Raw genomic sequence first — 18,186 nt, 5'->3', positions numbered from 1 at the left:
TGACCTGTCGGTCGCATTGACATGTGAACTAGCCCATCTAGCAGCTTAATTTCTTTTGTTATCTCCTTTTAAAGTTGATCGCAAAGTCACGCAGTGGTGAACAGTAGGTTTGTTTACCCAATGACAGAACATGCAAAAGATAAAAGAAAGAAAGAGAAGGAGCGAAGGAAAGGATAAGATCAAAAGGGTGATCCCAGGCATTGATATTAAATATGTTGATGCGTCGTTCACTCACAATATATAGTATATATATGTCAAGATCAACCAAACCTAGTTAATTATAACGGTCGAGGTCCGACAAGAGATGACCACTTCTGAATTCTTGAACTAGCTAGGAAAGTTTGAGAATATATTGACTATTTGGTTCTAATTCATCTCAATTTCAAGGTTTTATAAGCATCGATTGTGGGGCACCTAATTCGTATCTCGATAGCAATATCAAGATATATTATGAGACAGACGAAGGATTCACAGATTAACTTCAACAAAGGTTATATACAAACTACCAAAAATTTAAGGAGCTTTGCGGATGGAACAAGGAACTGCTACACACTCAAACCTAATCGAGGCAAGAACAGCCTTTACTTGATCAGGGCCTACTTTTGGTATGGCAACTATGATGGGAAAAACGAACCACCCACGTTCGACCTATATATTGACGTTAATTATTGGACCACCATCAGCGACAATCGTAATATGTTCACGGAGATTATTTATGTCTCCCAAGCGGATTATATACAGGTGTGTGTTGTGAATATGGGAAGTGGAATACCTTTCATTTCAGCTCTGGAATTAAGAGTTTTGAACAATAGCATCTATGGAATTGGATCTGGGTTCTTGAGGAATATTTGCAGGTACGACATGGGAACAAGCCCTGAATCATTTACAAGGTGAGTCGTTTTGGAGAACACAAGTTAATTTCATGGTAGCAATTCTTTCAAATTTTTTCCTCTATTTTTCCTTTCCTTTTCTTTCATTTTTTTTTTAATTTTTTTTCCTTTTTCACTCTACCCTTTTTGAACCTCAGTGATGGCAGGCGGAGGTTGTCAGCCATAGGCGAGGGCTACAACACCTTCGCTGAGGCCTTGGTGACCGATAAAGGAAAATAGGAAAAAAAAAAAAAGAGAGAAAAAAAAGGAAATGAAAGAAACAAAAAGCACCCAAAAAACAAAAATTCAGGAAATTTTTAAAAAATTGCAAAAATTATCCAAGTAAACATAAACTATGCCACATAAACGTTTTACATTGACTAGACCATCATATTAACGATTTTCAACTAAAATTGATCAGATGAATTCTTTGAGAAATTGTCAAGAGATTTGGGATTGACCAATTGAAAAGTTTAGATTTAAATTGACAATTATACAATAAGTTTATGACTTTTTAGATAATTTTCCTCTTTTAAGACATTTGTGATAATTATGTTGAACATTTGAAGCTATATTTACATATGAAATATATTTATGTGAGTATACTCTCCGATGTTAGAATATTAGAGGTCTATTGCACAGAAAAACAATGAAAACGAACATTTATTTCAACAAGCAACGATTAATGTATCCTTATTGTTTTATAAGTCACCCCGAAGAAAGTCTGTTTATCGTACAGATCATTGAAACATCATAGTTGAAATATAATTGAGTTCACAATAATTTCATGAACTCTACTTATTGTATTTGTCCAAAAAAAAAATTACAAACAGTACCATTAATTTCTATGATTTTTTGTTTTTGTTTTTTTGCTTGGTTTATTGCTATGCACTATGAGAATCTCAATGAAGATGGTTAAGAATTCACTAATAATTTAATTTTTGGTGCATAACAATTTTATTACTAAAACATTTAATTTTCTATGAGAATCTCATAGGAATATACTCATTCAGGATAGAAAATGTCTGCATCTAATAATCTAGTTAATTCATAAATGAGTTTCGGATATAGGGTATGATATTTCTTATGTAAAATTTTATCAGACCAAACAACTCTCTTCATTGACAATCACCATTTTCATTCTAGGTAATATGTCATTCAAACAACCACTTTTTATATCTTCCATACACTTGCTAAACATGCTCAATACGAATTAATAACTCAATTTTTAAAATATCGATTACAAAAAACACGAGTGGATTGATTAGGAGTTGCTAATTAAAAATCCACCTAGCATGAGGTACTAATTCAATTTTAAAATATTGATTATAAAAAACACGAGTGAATTCAAGGAAAAGTTTCTAAAAAAAAATAAAATCAAACTTACTATTTCGATATGCGGTCCAATTAATGATTCTAGAAAAGCGCCCGCCGACTTGAATGGTGCACGTGATGTCCTATTTTTGTCAGGTAGAAGAATCTGACTGATAGTAGGAGTACAATAATCAAAGAATTAGAAACTTGAAATTTTGCAAGTTTAATGATTTCTCATTGGCTGAGCGTATCAACTGTTTTTGAAAATGCCTCCACTAGGTACCCATTGGATGTTTATGATCGCATCTGGTGGGGCGATCTTAATTACTACCGGCTTTTGCCCAGCGCCGGAGCATCTGCTACATCCTTGTCCGACAACAACGATGCGTACAAGGTTCCAGGGGAAGTTCTTATGACCGCTGCAACCATGAGCAACGGTAATTCATCCTTGGGATATAGTTGGACACCCCCGAACCCATACGTTCCTCCAGGTAAATGGATCTTCTACGTCCATTTTGCCGAAACCCGGAGTTTGCCTAATGGCCAACAAAGGGAGTTCACAGTTTCCATCAATGGTAATCAATTCACAAAGATTGTGACGCTCGAGTACTTAAAGCCAGTGACTATAGTCTCCACTCCGGTTACTGGGTCCCAGATCAACATCTCGATCAGTCGCACATCAAATGAATCTCCATATCTGCCAATCCTTAATGCCATCGAGATCTTCAGCATTGTTGGAGTCCCCAATGTTCAAACAGCCGAAGATGATGGTATTTCCCCTACTTACACATGTTTTTCTAGCGCCAATTCGAATGTTTTGCTACCAGAAGTCTTCTAAAGTGGACATGAACAACAAAGTGGTTAAAAAGCGACTTATTACACATCTGATAATATAGGTTGAATTCAGTAAAGAATATTGCTACATAAACAGGTCAATCTCCGTGGGGTCTCATTTTCTTAAAAAGGTCGACACATATGCTAGACGGTTTTAGCGATTTAACTATTGCATTGATTTCTGTGCATTTAACTCAATTTTAGGAGATGCTTCTTGCATAATCTAACTTGACTAGTTCGTTCTGCATGGCTAATGAAAGTATAACATGATAAAAGAATAAGGATTTGTTGATCAGATTGATGCCTTCATTGGATAAAGAGTACTCTCTCAGTAATCTAGGAGATCTTAATGCTTACTCCTCCTATGATACCTCATTAGCTCTTACAAGGCAATAATTTCAATTCACTTGCCTTGGTTGCTCCATCAGAAGAGAATTGATGTTGGATTGGTTTAAGTAATTATTGGCAGTGGGGTTCGGTAGGTAAAGATTGTGGCGACTGAAAGCTTATAAGCTAAGTTTACAAAAATGTAAGGTGAAATTGAGCTTCAAGAAGCTTAATTTGAAAATCTAAGAAGAATAATATAAGAGTTTTCTTTAATGAGCTCTAGAAGATGCAATTTTAATGGTTAATAGGCTACTCTTAAACTAGGTTTATCCTGAAAAGTAAAAAACTATATTTTGCTTGGCATACTTCATTGCTGTAAATCACTTCAAATTGAACATATAATGTTTTCTCTGTTTTCACAACATTACAATTCTTGAAAAAGAAATGATATTATTGTGGTGTAAATTATAGTGAAAGCTATCAATGATACCAAGGCAATGTATCAAGTGAATAAAGTGAGCTGGCAAGGTGATCCATGCGTCCCAAGCAACTACACATGGGATGGTCTAAATTGTAGTTATGGAAAACTTCCAAGGATTATTTCACTGTAAGTGCCTTTGAACTATTTCTTGAAGTATCATACAACGGTGAAACTCTAAAAGAACTCTCTCTGAAGAAGTGAAGTTCTATTCTCGTTCTCCTTGAAAGAAAAGTTGAAAGTTTGCTCCTCTGCATGATCACATTTTCTTCGCAAAAGAAGCCTACATTTCCAAAGTCTATAAGTAGGTCAAGGGGTTATTACGCTGTAAGTCTCCTTGCACTATTTCTTGTAAATAATGCCGGTGCCGCCAGTGAAATTTTAAAAGAATTCTCTTTTCTTCTTGAAGAATTGAAGGCTTTTTCTCGTTCTTCTTGAAAAATTGGAAGTTCATTCCTCTATATGACTACATTATTCTAAAAAAACTCCTTCATCAGTTGTGTGCTTCTCAATTTTAATCTTAGGTTACGTTGTGTTCTCTGCAATTGAGTGCATTAACTTTTGTGTATCAAACCAACATTACCGCCTTTGTGAACACGAGCATGACACAGCTTTTTCTCACGTGATTGATTATGTGCAGGAACCTGAGCTCTAGCAATTTGAGGGGCAACATCCATTCTTCACTATCAAATCTATCGGAATTGAAGGCCTTGTAAGTATTAGCCCAGTGAGGCCCTTATTGAGGTGATGGTGTTTCGGGATTGAGTGCACTTTAGATCTTCCTTATATCAGTCTCACGTGTAAATGTCCGCTGAGGACAAAATTTTTAAAAAGGAGTCACCGTGATGATTTAAGAAGACTTTTCAACTTTACATTTCCACGTGTAAATGTCTTGCTATGGAGCTCGTTTTTACTAATTCTGAAAAAAAAAAGAAAAAAGTTACTTTAGAGGCTTCTAGAGGGAGCCTTTACTGGAGGAAGTTCATGTGGCGCATCGATTTTAAAGCAGTGCAATGATATTTTTGGCCTCTTTGGCTCAAAATGTTTGTCATTTTCCTTATTCATAATCTCAAAATTTTGGATGAGATCTATTGTATTGTTAACTACCCAAACTCACTTTGTTTCAGAGATCTGTCCAACAATGAACTTACGGGAGCCATACTGGAAACTTTGGCAAATTTGCCGAAGTTGAGAATTTCGTAAGGGTGTGCATGGTAATGTTCTTTTTTTTTTTCTGTTTCTGAACAATTTTTTTGTTTTTTTGTTCCCGGGAACAAAAAAAAGAACAGAAACGCGTTTGGTTGCGTTTTTGTTCTTTTTTTTTTTTTTTCCCCGAACAAAATAAGAACAAAAAAAGAAACAACAAATTGTTGTTTCTTGTTCCAGAAAACAAAAATGAAGAAACGTTCCTTCTCTCTCTTCTTCTTCTCTTCTTCTTTTCTTCTTCTTTTTTCTTCTTTTTTTCTTTCGTCGGTCGCCGGCCTCGGCCATGGCCGGCGACCGGCCGTCGAGGGCCGTCGATCTCGCTGAGCCTCACGGCCCCCGGCGAGCCTCGCCGTGGTTGGGCGAGGCTGCCGGCCCCGTCGGCCGGTCGCCGGAGGTCGGTGACCGGCCGAAAAAAGAAAAAATAAAAAAGAAAGGAAAAAATGAAAAATAAAATAAAAATGTTTAAAAAATTAAAAGAAACAAAAAAAGAATAAAATTTACCAAACGTGTTTCTATTCATTTTTTATTCCCGGAACAAACGTTACCAAACACGTTCTTTTGTTCAAAAATTGTTCCCGGAACAAACACTTTTTTTTGTTTTGTTCCCGGAACAAAAAAAGAACAGAAACGTTATCATTCGCACCCTAAGTAAATGTGCCCTAGTGACGCCCTGAAGAATTGATAGAGCATAAGTCTTCATACATGGTTATGCTTTGTAGGAATCTAAGTGGAAACAAGCTTAACGGTTCAGTTCCTAAGGCTCTTAAAAAGAAGCTTGAAGATAAGACATTGGACTTGAGGCTTGTTTCTCCCTCCCTCCCTCCCTCCCTCCCTCTCTCTCTCTCTCTCTCTCTCTCTCTTTCTAGAAGGATGATTCAAAGCAAATATGAAGGCCGGTTGTGATCAACTTGTAGGTAAAGAATTTAGTAAATATGACTTTACCTCCTTACTTTTGTTGCAGGTTTGACAACAACCCGGATCTTTGCTGGGCAAATTCTTGCACAAAGAAGGAGCCTAAAAACTCCATACTGGTCCCAATTTTATCATCGGTTTCAGTATTTTTCGCAGTTATCTGTGTGTTGACTATTTTGTTGATCAGAAGGAAACAGACAACAGGTAACTTATTCTTTTACTTCTCGTCCACAGCATATTTACATGAAACTAAACAACAAATCACCGACAACTTAAGCCCTCTTCTTACCTTTACAAGAGCACCCTTTTATAATATAATCCACATTGCACATGTTAACGGATGATTTTCGTGAATTAGAAGTTCTTTCTAAAGTATTTCATTTCACAAAGTAATCCTAAGAGATTGAAGATAGATTAGACGGACAAAAAATCCGAGAGTGAGTTTCATCAGCATTATGAATTTCTTCACAGATTTTACAGCAGAATTGTCATTTAGATACAAAATTGTCGAGGAAAGGCATTATAGGCATTCCTATTTGTTATGCTCTTATGATGACATAGTTTCCGTATGCATTTTTATCTGTTGTCTCTTATAATGGACACATTTCCTGCATAATCATTTTTAACACATTCAGCTGAACTCATCCACTTTATTGCATTATTACTTGTCTATGCCACATCCAAGTAAACCCCTTGCTTATCGGGCTTTATGGATTCGCTTCATACTTCTTCGTTGGCACATTTTCAACATTTTGTGAGGTTCAAAGACAAGTCTAAAAGGAAGGAAACAAGAATCAAGCATGAAAATAGTATTATTAAGCCTACTACACCACGCGTGCAGTAAAACCGTCACAACTTAAGAATACAGTTGCCCCTGATCAGTCTAATGCACGAGTTTTTCCAACATTTCTAGGATAATTTAGTTGAGAGATAAATAGGCGACTTCTATGTTTCACCGTCACAAGAGCACATCATTTTAAAATCTCACACACATTGCAATCAGGCTTAAGGCAAATTTTCCTTGAATGAAAGCAAATTCTTGCAAAGCCACAGAGTGATCCTAACAAACTAAGAGAATATATACATACTGGGATCACTAAAGCCTAGTTGCAGGCATCAATATTATAAAAAATTTTAAAATATCATCATACTAAGCGTTATCTACCTATATATTTATCCAAATATTTGTATTGTTTTTTATCTCTACTTGCATTAGTATGTTAGTACTGATGTAATGTAAACTGATTCGTAATAATTTTGTAATATAATGAAGGACTGGAGAAATTAAAATCTTACAACAGGGTCGACATTTTGAGGATCATCAATAACGCATCTAAAACTGGTGAAAACAGCAGCAAGGTTTCGAAAAAAAACAATAAAGTGTCAAAAATTGGCGAAGGAGCATTTGGAGAAGTACATGTTGGTACTCTAGATGACGGCACCAGCGTAGCTGTCAAGGTGCTCGATCGATCATCATGGCAAGGGCGCAAGGAATTCCTGGCTGAGGTTAGATAGAAATGAACAATCAGATGCTTATTTAGGAGCTTGCTCCTACGCTGCGGTACTGCAAACATAAAAAGCACTGTCTTGAATTTGCAGTTACGACTCTCATCGAGGGCTCACCATGGAAATTTGGTTTCCTTACTTGGATATTGTGATCACTGCAAAAAAATGGCCTTAGTATATGAATTCATGGCTAATGGAAATCTGGAAGAACACTTATCAGGTATTTCATCATTATCCTGTATGTTTCAATTTTCTCTAGAATAATTCTGCAAAGATATGATGCAAAGACATGTTAATTTAAAAGGAAAGAAGCCAAATGTTCATGTCTTGACTTGGAATGAGAGACTGCAAATTGCTTTGGATGTAGCACAAGGTATGTAAATCAAATCCACCACTGCAATTTTCTCTTTGTGGCTTCGGCCTGGTTAAAGGAAGTGTTTTGCCAAAATTACAGGTCTGGATTATCTGCATAATCGTTGCACTCCAGCCATCATCCACAGAGACTTGAAGACCTCAAAAATCTTGTTGAGTGAAAAATGGTAGCCAAAATATCTGACTTTGGCCTGTCAAGAGCTTCCACAACCAAAAGTGGTGGTTATAAGTCAAGTACTCCTTTAGGCACTCCTGGCTACCTTGCCCCTGAGTAATGTCTGAAACTCAATCTCCTTATAATCTATAATATTTCCAAAGATTTCATCTTCTGCTTCTCATTTATCAGTATCCCCTACTTGGTACTTGGATACACATGCAGTGTTTATACTTCAGTGGCTGCATCTTTTTCAACTTTGTTAGTGGCTATGACGAGGATTCCTCTAAAGAAAGTTCAGCATTGATGCATGACTCGAGAATTCAAAGAGAAGCCTTATCGTCCATGTTCTTATGTATTCTGCAGGTATCAGCAACCCTCTCACAGCTTAAACAAGAAAGGTGATGTTTACAGTTTCGGAATTGTGCTCTTTGAGCTGATCACAGGACATCCGGCAATAATGGAAGAGGATGGGAGAGAAAGCGTGCCCATACTTAACCATGTGACTCCGTTCATCAAAAGTGGAAATAATAAGCTGGGACTTATGGATCCACGTCTGCAAGGAAAATTCGACATCGACTCAGCTAGCAAAGCGGTAACCATTGCGGAGTCATGTACCAGAGAAATAGTGGCTGACAGGCCGGACATACGTGTGGTATTGACGGAACTGCAGGGATCTTTGACAAGAGGATCGGCATCCGAGACAAAGGGGGAGGAAGCAAAACCAAATGAACAACTCGGAACGACCTCCTTGGAATTTGATCCGGCTGCTGGAACCGTGGCAAAGTAGCTTAGTTCCGTCAGGACTAGTCCACTCTTGCTGCGAAACTGTGGAAACTCCTAGTACTATTAAACTCAAGTCGGTGTGTGTTTGAAATTCATGTTCGTTTATAGATATGGATACCCGGAGGCTTTTCTTGTCATCGTGATTATGCGTGTGGAATTTCATCTCTTGTTTTTCTTTCTCATCTCTTTCTTGGCAATTCACCCTTTTTGATTTGTACAAAAATGTCTTGTCATCGTATGACTTAGTCTACATGAAAATTGACAGAGGACGATCGCAGCCTCTTACTTCCAAAATGATGCAATTCGAATATCGCTGCAAAAGTCACCATCTTTTGGTGACTATGCGTTTTCTCTCTCTTTTTTCCCTTTTCAATATTATGTAAAAGAATTTTATACGTTACACCAGGAGTGTAATAAAATAATTACACAAGCAGTGTTTATGCGCCAACACATATACCAATTTTAAAATTATGACTGCTTGTGTATAAAATGTTTTAGATTGATGGTGTACATTACACAAATACAAACCAAAGAAGGGATAATAATGTCATGAAATGAAAAGGCCACATACTCTGATCTACCATACTAAAATGAATATTGACGTTACCTAGATGAGTCTACTGTTCCACTCCCCAACTACATATGATGTGTGATCACGTATCAAAATGGAGCTTTTTTTATGTGTTGGTAAATTTAAGAAAAAATTATTAAACATCAAAAAACTGCTAGATAAAAATAATTATCAATCTCTTGATGTTTCAATAACTTGTTATAACTTGCCAACACTATTATGCAACTACCAGTTTTTTTTTATCTTTTATCAACGTTTATTTGTCTTTCTCCTAAAGGTCCTAGATTTATCTACTCTTACATTAATTTACAAACTTTTTTTTTTACTGACGTACATTTAGTTTTTGCCGATCAAATTACCAACTAGTTTTTGGGTTACCCCTTCCTATTTGAGTTACTTACCAACGTTAATTTCCTATATTTATTTGTCAAATTTTTTTATCATTTATAATAATTATTTCCCTTTTTCACAAATGCCCAAATTATATCAACTCTTATATGGATGTGCAAACTTTTATGTGACTTAACAGTTTTTCTCCTATTAGGTTACTAATTAATTTTGGTTTACCAATACTTATTTAAAATGCTTACCGACGTTTATTTGTAATCTTATTTACTAACTTTTCTCTTAGAAAACGGAGCCAAAATGCACGCACGGGTACTATTCATCGCCTCTCTTCCTCTCGGGGGTTTTGAACCGATCTCGCCGGCTTCATCTGCTCGATCCGGCCGATCCAGACCTCCGATTGGCGTGAAAATTGGGGTTCAGCTCCCTGGGAAAGCCCTCGCTCCTCACCGAACGGATTCGAGTCTCTCCATCTCGCGGCGAGATCCGAGCTGCCTCTCCACGAGAATCGCCCGTCGTGCGCTGCTCGGCCCCTTGAGGTGCGGTACTGGTGCGGCTCGGGTCTGCTAACAGAGGTTCGCAGGCGTCCCAGCAACCTCAGGTAAGCCTTCCTCGGCTCTGCTCCTGAACGATTGCTGGTGCTCCCCTGTTCCGACCCTGCTGTGCCGCGCCCTGCACCGAGCTGCTGCGTTGCTCGGCCCGTGAGGAGCAGTGCTGGTGCGCCTCGGGCTTGCTAGAAGCGGGAGGAGGGCGTCAGATAAGCTGCCTTGCTCTTGAAAGAACTGTTGGTCCATCCCCTGCCTGCCCTTGCTGCTTTCGGCCATCCCAAGAGGTGTGAGGCGTCCGAGTTAGTCTCCTCTTTAGATGGCTGCTGTGTAGAGGTCTGGGATCAGCTGGCTGGGTAGTGTTATGGCTGCTCCAATGGCTGTGGGTGGTGAGCCGAGTAATACGGCGCAATTGAGAGATGAATCGGAGAGGACTTCTAGCCCCCTCAATCGAGACAAGGAGGCCCGGGCCTCCATGCTCACGGCAAGGCCCGCACTAGCGAGACCTCAAACCGTGGCCCCAAAGATGTAGGCCGGGATAGGCGCTCGAGAGGACGAAGTAGAGCGAGGTCGGCTTCCAAACGGCCCCAAGCCTCACAAAAGCAAGTGAGAAAACCAGATGCCCCGGCTGTCCGGACGTGGGAAAATGTTGCGAAACTCGCAGCGAAAGGGTATGACCTTACCTTTGTTCCTCCATCGTTTGAGGATGATATCCCTGTGGTGGATCTTCCTGAAGAAGTGTTAGATGCGGTGGATCCCAAATGGCATGAGTGTCTGGTTGGGTATTATATAGGGAAGAGTTTGCCGTTCCAGCTCACGGAGAACTCGCTCAAGCTAGCTTGGGGACCGAAGCTTGTTGAGGTTTTCGCCGATGACCAGGGTTTCTTTTTCTTCCGCATCCCTGACCCCGAGTTCCGAAGGAAGATTTTGGAAGAAGGTCATATAACGGTTGCAAGGGTTGCACTTGTTTTGCAACAATGGAAGCCACTCCTAGAGTTGAAGAGGGAGAAGCAAACCACGGTGCCAGTGTGGATTCGCTTGAAGAACCTACCTCTTGACCTATGGACAGCCTCGGCAATTAGCGCCATCGCGAGCACCATTGGCAAGCCGTTATTTGTTGATCAACGCACGGAGCAATCTCAAAGGATCTCTTTTGCAAGAGTTTGTGTGGAGATTCAAGTAAACAAGCCGAGGTTCTACTTGACCAAGGTAAGACTAAACGGAGTTGTTCGGTCGATTGCCATCGAGTATGAGTGGAAGCCAGCGGAATGCTTGAAGTGTGGATCCTTTGGGCACAATTGTGCAGCCTCTTTGAATGGTAAAAGGGCGGTGCAAGGCCAGAAGCAAGTTCAGCCCATCCCCCCATCGGTGGAGGCCCGCCCCTCTCGAGACTTCAACGATGCTGGTGGTAGATCCGAATGAGGCTGAATTTGGATGGAAACAAGTCAAGGGAAGAAGAACAAATCTCCTCCCCCCCAAGGAGACATATTTAGACCATCCGGCCAGCTGCGAGAAGAGGAACTATCTCTCAAGTAGACAGCAGCAGCTCTTAAAAGCTTGCCATCAACCTCTACCCGGAGGGCTCAGAGTGGGCTTCAAGCACTAATCAGGGTGGATGACCACACCGTGACAATGGAGGAAGATCCCATTAGCCATCCAGATGCGGGCCTGGGGAGTGGAGCGGAGTTGAATGAGTCTGTCAACCACCTTAGCTCAGATGATGATCTTCTCTCGCCTTGTCAATCGCCGAAGGCTCCTCCAGGCCTATCGCCGAAGGCTCCTCCAACGAGAAACAGGGAGGAGAATACCCACGACAAGCCCCTGGTGCTTCCCCCAGACCCACCTCCTCCATCGGCTCGAACGGCTCCCACTCCGAGCCGTCGCAAGCCTCCGAAAAGGAGGTAACCCTTCCTTGTTTCCTCTTTTGTACATATGTATATAGGTTGCTGGAATATTAGAGGCATGGTTGATTCGACTAGGCAAGCGGAGATTCGTAGTTTTATTACTTCGAACCACTTGTGCTGTGTTGGTTTGGTGGAAACTAAGGTGCCACAGGATCGCTTTAACTCCATATCCGAAGCTCTATTGAGAGGTTGGTGTTGGACCGCAAACTATGACTCTTTCCCCGGGGTAGAATTTGGGTTGGATGGGACCCCGTGAGAGTCAAGTTTGAAGCCTTCTCTCATACCAAGCAGGCAATTCATGGGAACCTTAAGAGCCTAGACTCCGAGGTGGCTTGCTGTGTTTCTTTTATTTATGGAGATCACTCTTTTTCGCTGAGGAGACCGCTGTGGGAAGACATCATCATGAAAAGCACCCATCTCCGAAACACTCCTTGGCTTGTCTTGGGAGACTTCAATGCTATTAAGGATCCATCGGACCGGGTCGGTGGCTCCAAAGATTGGCTCCCTTGTTTTAATGAGTTTGGACAAAGGCTTGGAGCAAGCCGATTTGGAGGACTTGAGGTTCGTTGGTTTTAGATACACTTGGACTACATCCTCGGGGCATTCTAGGAAAGCAAGGAAGATTGACGGGGTTCTAGTGAATGCCAAGTGGAGCTCGGATCTATCTTATTCAGAAGCCTCCTTCCTTGCTCCTGGAATCTCGGACCACTCGCCTATGGTGGTGAAGGTACTTAATCCGACTCATCGAAGGAAGCCCTTCAAGTTCTTCGACTTCTGGATGAAGCACCCGGAGTTCAATGAAATTGTCTCACAAGTGTGGGATGCGCCGGGGAGTGGTGGCCCTATGTATAAGCTTGTCTCGAAACTCAAGGCTCTCAAATATCGACTCAAGCAGCTCAACAGAGATTCCTTCTCTAATATATCTGCTAGAACTCTTGATGCGCGGAAGATGATGGAGGCCACGCAAGCAGAATTACAGCTAAATCCCTTCTCTGCTAGCCTTGCTGAGGTGGAGAGAAGCCAGAGGTGTATCTATGCAGAGTTGCGCTCCTCGGAGGAGTCCTTCTTCAGGCAAAAGTCCAGGGTCGATGGCTCGGGGAGGGAGACCGAAATACCAAATTCTTCCATCAATATGTCAACAAAAGACAGTTGAGGAACGAGTCCTCTCCGTCCTCGACTCTTCGGGGAACATAGTGACGGAACCACGGCTGGTGCAACGAAGGTTTGTAGAGTTCTTTGAGGACCTCTTGATGCCGCAAGGGGAGATTATTAGACCTTCGCTAGAGGACTTGAGGGAGGTTATTCAACATCCACTTTCGGTTGATCAGGCTGCACTTCTTGCTCAACCAGTTACAGAGATGGAGATCCGGAACACTATCTTCTCTCTGCCTAAGGGAAAGGCTCCTGGACCGGATGGCTTCACAGCGGAGTTTTTCAAAGAAAACTGGGACACGGTTGGTCCTTTAGTAACGACTGCAGTGATGGATTTCTTCAACTCCGGAAAGCTCTTGAGGGAGGTTAACAATACCATCTTGGTAATGGTTTCGAAAGTGCTCAACGCCACTTCTGTGGAGGATTATAGGCCTATCGCCTGCTGCAACACTATCTACAAGTGTATTACAAAGGTGCTAGCTAATCGGGTGGCCCTAACTTTGAAGAACACGGTAGGCCCTTTTCAGACTGCTTTTATAAAAGGTAGACGAATTAGGGACAATATACTGCTGGCTCAGGAACTATTCTCTAGCTTCCACCTTGAACCTTATCTACCTAAATGTGTGATAAAGGTGGACTTCAGGAAAGCCTATGATACCGTGGATTGGGGATTCCTTGAGAATGTGATGCTGGCCTTCGGCTTCCCTCACTCGTCACTAGTCTAATTATGACGTGTGTTCGCACTCCTAAATTCTCAATTGCTTTGAATGGAGAGCTCCACGGGTTTTTTGCGAGCGGTCGAGGTCTTCGCCAAGGTGATCCCATCTCTCCTTACCTTTTCACTATGGTCATGGAAGTGCTCTCAGGGATCATTCTTAAGCACTCCTCGAAGCCTGATTTCAAGTTCTTCGGAGGTGCAAGGCGGTGGGTCTTTCACATCTATTTTTGCGAGATGATGTTTTCCTTTTTTGTGAGGCGCACCTTCCTTCGGCGACTCTCCTTAAGGAAGCTCTAAATATATTTTCCTCTTGGAGTGGCCTTTGTCCTAACTCGTGCAAGAGTGAAATTTTCTTGGCGGGTGGCAATCCCTCCCTAAGGAATAATATTCTTTGGAGTTGGGCTTTCGAGAAGGAAGCCGCGGCCGGTACACTGGGGTTCCCATTATCACTTCAAGGATCAATAAAGCGGACATCGTTGTACCCCGGTCAATCGCATCACCGCTAGGGTTCACCCGGACCCACCGTTTTTCTCTCTATTGCTGGTCGGCTTCAGCTTATCGTGTCGATCTTCATGCTATACAAGCCTACTGGGCTAGTGTCTTTGTTTTACCTACAGCTGTGATGGAACAGATAGAGAAAATATTTAGACAATTCCTATGGAAAGGTCCGAACCTAGGCGGGGGTGGTACTAAGGTAGCCTCGGGATGAAGTTTGCCTTCCAAAGGATGAAGGAGGGCTAGGTGTTAGGAGGCTCCAAGATTGCAATAAAGCTTCCATGCTAAAGCATATTTGGATCTTGTTTGGTGTAGATGGGTCCACTCCACGTTCTTAAAAACAAGAATTTTTGGGTTGCTAGGAAGCCAACATCTCGGATCCCGGGCCTGGAAGAGCTTGTTGACCCTAAGAAGGAATTTCAGTGGATGGCCTTCTACTTTGGAAAATTGGCGATGGCCAAACAACCTCTCTCGTGGTTTGACAACCGGCACCCTAGAGGGCCCTTGAACCTGTTCTTCTCGGATTCTCTTATCTATAGCTCGGGGCTCTCTAGACAAGCTTCGTTGCTGACCTCTTCTCGGATGCTGGCCAAGCTCTCGGGTTGGTGCTTCAATCGTGGGGCAACCTCTTCCGAGCCTAACGAATGACCCGGATCGTTCTGTTGGCGAGAAAGCTCTACGGGCCAATTCACTATGGCATCGGCGTGGAACTACATCGGGAAGAAGAGGACGCAGTCCACCGGGTACTCCTTCGTATGGGACAACGCCATAGTGCCTCGATATCAACTCATCTTTGGCTCATGGCCAAACGTAGGCTTCCAACCCAGGACCTCCTTCGGCCTATGGTATAATTGGGAATGCTTTGCAGTGCGTTTTGCAAGAATGCCCGACTCTCTTGACCACTTGTTTTTTGACTGCTGTGTCACGGCTAGCGTTGCTTTCTTTTGGGCGTCCAGATGCAATTTATCCTAGCGCAACAGAGGTTGGGGGGAAAATTTCAGATGGGCAACTACCTATTTAATGGGGAAAGATTTCTATAAGTGCATAGCCCGTTTTTCCTTTGGCGCGTTGTGTCACATCATTTGGAAAAATAGGAATGACATCATCTTTAGAGACCAGCCTCTCTCAATTCCGGCCATCAAGAACCACCTCTTCAAAGTGGTCCGAGACAAGGCTATCACCTTCAGAACGTCGAAGACAATTTCAAAAGAAGACTGCAGAGAAGCCGGAGCCTAGACCCGATTATTTTCAATGGGGACCCGTAGGTCCTTGATCTGACGCTGGCCTCCTCTTTGTTTTTGTCTCTGTTTGATAGCCGGTCGAGCTAGCCGTGCTTAGTTTGGCCTTGTTGTTGTTGTTGTGCCGCCTCTGCGGCTTTTGCATCTCGTCACCCTTCCACTTCTTTTGTTACTACATTTGGAGTGCAAGTTACCGGTGTCGAGGTCTCTTTGTACATTTGGCTCTTCTTAATATATTTCTTACCTTCTACCAAAAAAAAAAAAAAAAAAAAAAAAAAAACTTTTCTCTTAGATTACAACTTTTATTTGTTTGAGAGCCCATTAAGTTTTCAAACAATTTTATGAATTATCAACCTTAATTTGAGTGATTACCAACTTTACTCAGATTTAGTTACCAATTAGATCAATTCTTATTTAAGATAGTTATCAACATTTATTTTGTTTGTATGTTTGAATTATCAAGTTCTTTGAGTGCAAAACAACGAATTTTTTGATTTTATACTCAAGCAAATCCCCAAAGTGAGACATCACCACTTTACCGTTCAAATCCAATTTGTTTTCTACATAAAATTTATTTTAGTATGCATCCAAATAGGAATTCTGGGTTAGGCAACAACTAATAAAATATGAAGTCCATTTGAAAAACACAAATAATTAACAAAAAATGAAAGATCGACATGATATCACAAAATCCGCATTTTATTGTTCACACACAATACATTTTAATGTACAAAATAGAATGACAAGAATACAATCTATAACATCCCGGGTCTCCACTGTACACATATTATCCGCTTTAGACACTAAGTCCTCACGGTTTTGCTCCTCTCGGGGCAGCCCATACTATCCCAAGGAAACGCGTATGTACAATTAGAGGGACCCAAACCTTATAAGCTAGCCCAGAACTCCCTCTCTAGGTGATGTGGGACAAGAGACGCGCCCCCTTCCTGCACACATCCAGGGACCGAGGCGCGAACGCATTGCCATCCCTCTTCCCCGCGCACCGTCGCTAGGGCCATTAGGCTGCTCGACCTCAAGTGGCGTCGCCTGAGGCCGTGCAACCTTAGGCATGGCGACCCAGGTGGCGTCGCCTGGGTTGCTCGACCTTAGGCGAGGCTTCCCGGCAGCTAGATCTGGCCACTCGTGGCTGAGCGCCACCCGTTGCGGTGGAGCAACAAGTTCCTTGAAGAAGACGATGAATAGTATTTTCAAGGGCAAAAGGGGAAAACATGATTATTAGTAATGGCAATATTGGAAAGAAAAAAATTCATTAAACCTCATACTAGCATTTCGAAAATGCTAAAAGCAGGGGGGAACGAGCAGCAACGGACGGTGACGAGAGTGAACGATAATAAGAGTTTTATTTTCTTACTTTTGTTCCAAAAATAAAAAAGCTAAAAATTTTACCTTCTTATTTTTTCTAGAGTAAAAATATGTTCTAAAAATAGAAAAATAAAGTATTTCTATTCCCAACATGTTCTGAAGAATAGATTAATGGGGAAATAAAAAACAGAATGATTATCATTTGCACCCCTTGCTAAATGTAGGGTCACAAATGACTGTTACTAGTAAATATGGAAAACTCTCGAGTTCTATTTATTTTACGAATAACAAATTATATTAAGAATATTTTCCTGAAAATAATTACTTGTATCATCTAAAATAATTAGTCAATAAAAAATATTTTTATAGATAATGACAATATCTTTCGTTCATTTATTTTTTATAAGCAATGCAATCGATTTTTGTTAGATAACGTTTTTTTTTTTTTTAAGCCATTCGTTTTCACCAAAACAAACACATCATCTCAACGTGATCTAATAGACTTGATCATATGGGCAAGTGGCCTTAGACTCATTTTTGCTCGACCTTACCCTGTAGTTAGGATTCATTCATTTTGTGGAAAATGTTTTCTAGGACAATGTTTTTTAAATTTTCCGGTATTCGTTTCACGAAAAACAAATTAGTTGAGGAAAACACTTTCCATGAAGGGAAAAAGTCTTATAAGATAAGGGAAAATGTTTTCCACTTTTAAGGAAAAAAAAAACATTTTCCTCGGTCTCTTTCTCTTAACCTTTTTTCTTTCTTTTTTCATTTTCTTCCTTTTTTTTAGCTATGTCTTGGCCAATCGCTAGCCATGACAAATGCTAGTGATCAACCATAGGCAAGCCTAGAGCTCACTCTGCCTCGATTGAGCTCGAGGCTTGAAGTTGATATCATCGCTCACCTAATCAATGGCAAGTTTGAACCCCGGGCTCGCCGCTTGCCCGATCAACAGTGAGCTAGGGCTTTAGGCTCTTCAATCTAGCGAGTGAGCTTGCTGAGGCTTCAAGTTCACCACTCAGCCAGGCAAACAACAAGCTTAGGCCTTGCTAGATCGGTGAGTACGAGCCTCTGGCAAGCGACGAGCTTGAGCTCACTCACTGGCATCGTAAGCTCAAGCTCATCTTCAACCGGTCG

The 18,186-nt window shown here is 41.2% G+C and overlaps 2 protein-coding genes and 1 long non-coding RNA gene across 3 annotated transcripts; all 3 read left to right on the top strand.

Moving 5' to 3' along the window:
- The first annotated feature begins 756 nt into the window (after nt 1-756).
- LOC120288846 (putative receptor-like protein kinase At3g46340) lies at nt 757-3,021 on the top strand. Its single transcript, XM_039303012.1, has 2 exons — nt 757-890; nt 2,463-3,021. The coding sequence occupies exons 1-2, from the start codon at nt 757-759 to the stop codon at nt 3,019-3,021; spliced, it is 693 nt and encodes a 230-aa protein (XP_039158946.1).
- An 830-nt stretch (nt 3,022-3,851) lies between these two features.
- Nucleotides 3,852-5,019, top strand: LOC120288964. The gene is made up of 3 exons (XR_005546906.1): nt 3,852-3,951; nt 4,463-4,534; nt 4,950-5,019. It is a non-coding gene; the product is annotated as an uncharacterized LOC120288964 (long non-coding RNA).
- A 2,963-nt stretch (nt 5,020-7,982) lies between these two features.
- Nucleotides 7,983-8,762, top strand: LOC104422956 (probable LRR receptor-like serine/threonine-protein kinase At4g29180). Its single transcript, XM_039303011.1, has 2 exons — nt 7,983-8,089; nt 8,339-8,762. Exons 1-2 carry the CDS (start codon nt 7,983-7,985, stop codon nt 8,760-8,762), a joined length of 531 nt encoding a protein of 176 aa, XP_039158945.1.
- Nucleotides 8,763-18,186: the final 9,424 nt, after the last annotated feature.

The sequence above is a fragment of the Eucalyptus grandis genome, chromosome 10 (genome assembly GCF_016545825.1).
Source record: "Eucalyptus grandis isolate ANBG69807.140 chromosome 10, ASM1654582v1, whole genome shotgun sequence".
Taxonomy (NCBI): domain Eukaryota; kingdom Viridiplantae; phylum Streptophyta; class Magnoliopsida; order Myrtales; family Myrtaceae; genus Eucalyptus; species Eucalyptus grandis.
This window is presented reverse-complemented; position numbering and strand designations above follow the sequence as displayed.

Coding starts and splice junctions, on each gene's coding strand:
- LOC120288846 (XM_039303012.1), top strand. CDS start 757: ATGGGAAGTGGAATACCTTTCATTTCAGCTCTGGAATTAAGAGTTTTG. Junction 891..2,462: donor AGCCCTGAATCATTTACAAG/GTGAGTCGTTTT, acceptor TGCCTCCACTAG/GTACCCATTGGATGTTTATG.
- LOC104422956 (XM_039303011.1), top strand. CDS start 7,983: ATGGTAGCCAAAATATCTGACTTTGGCCTGTCAAGAGCTTCCACAACC. Junction 8,090..8,338: donor CCTGGCTACCTTGCCCCTGA/GTAATGTCTGAA, acceptor TGTATTCTGCAG/GTATCAGCAACCCTCTCACA.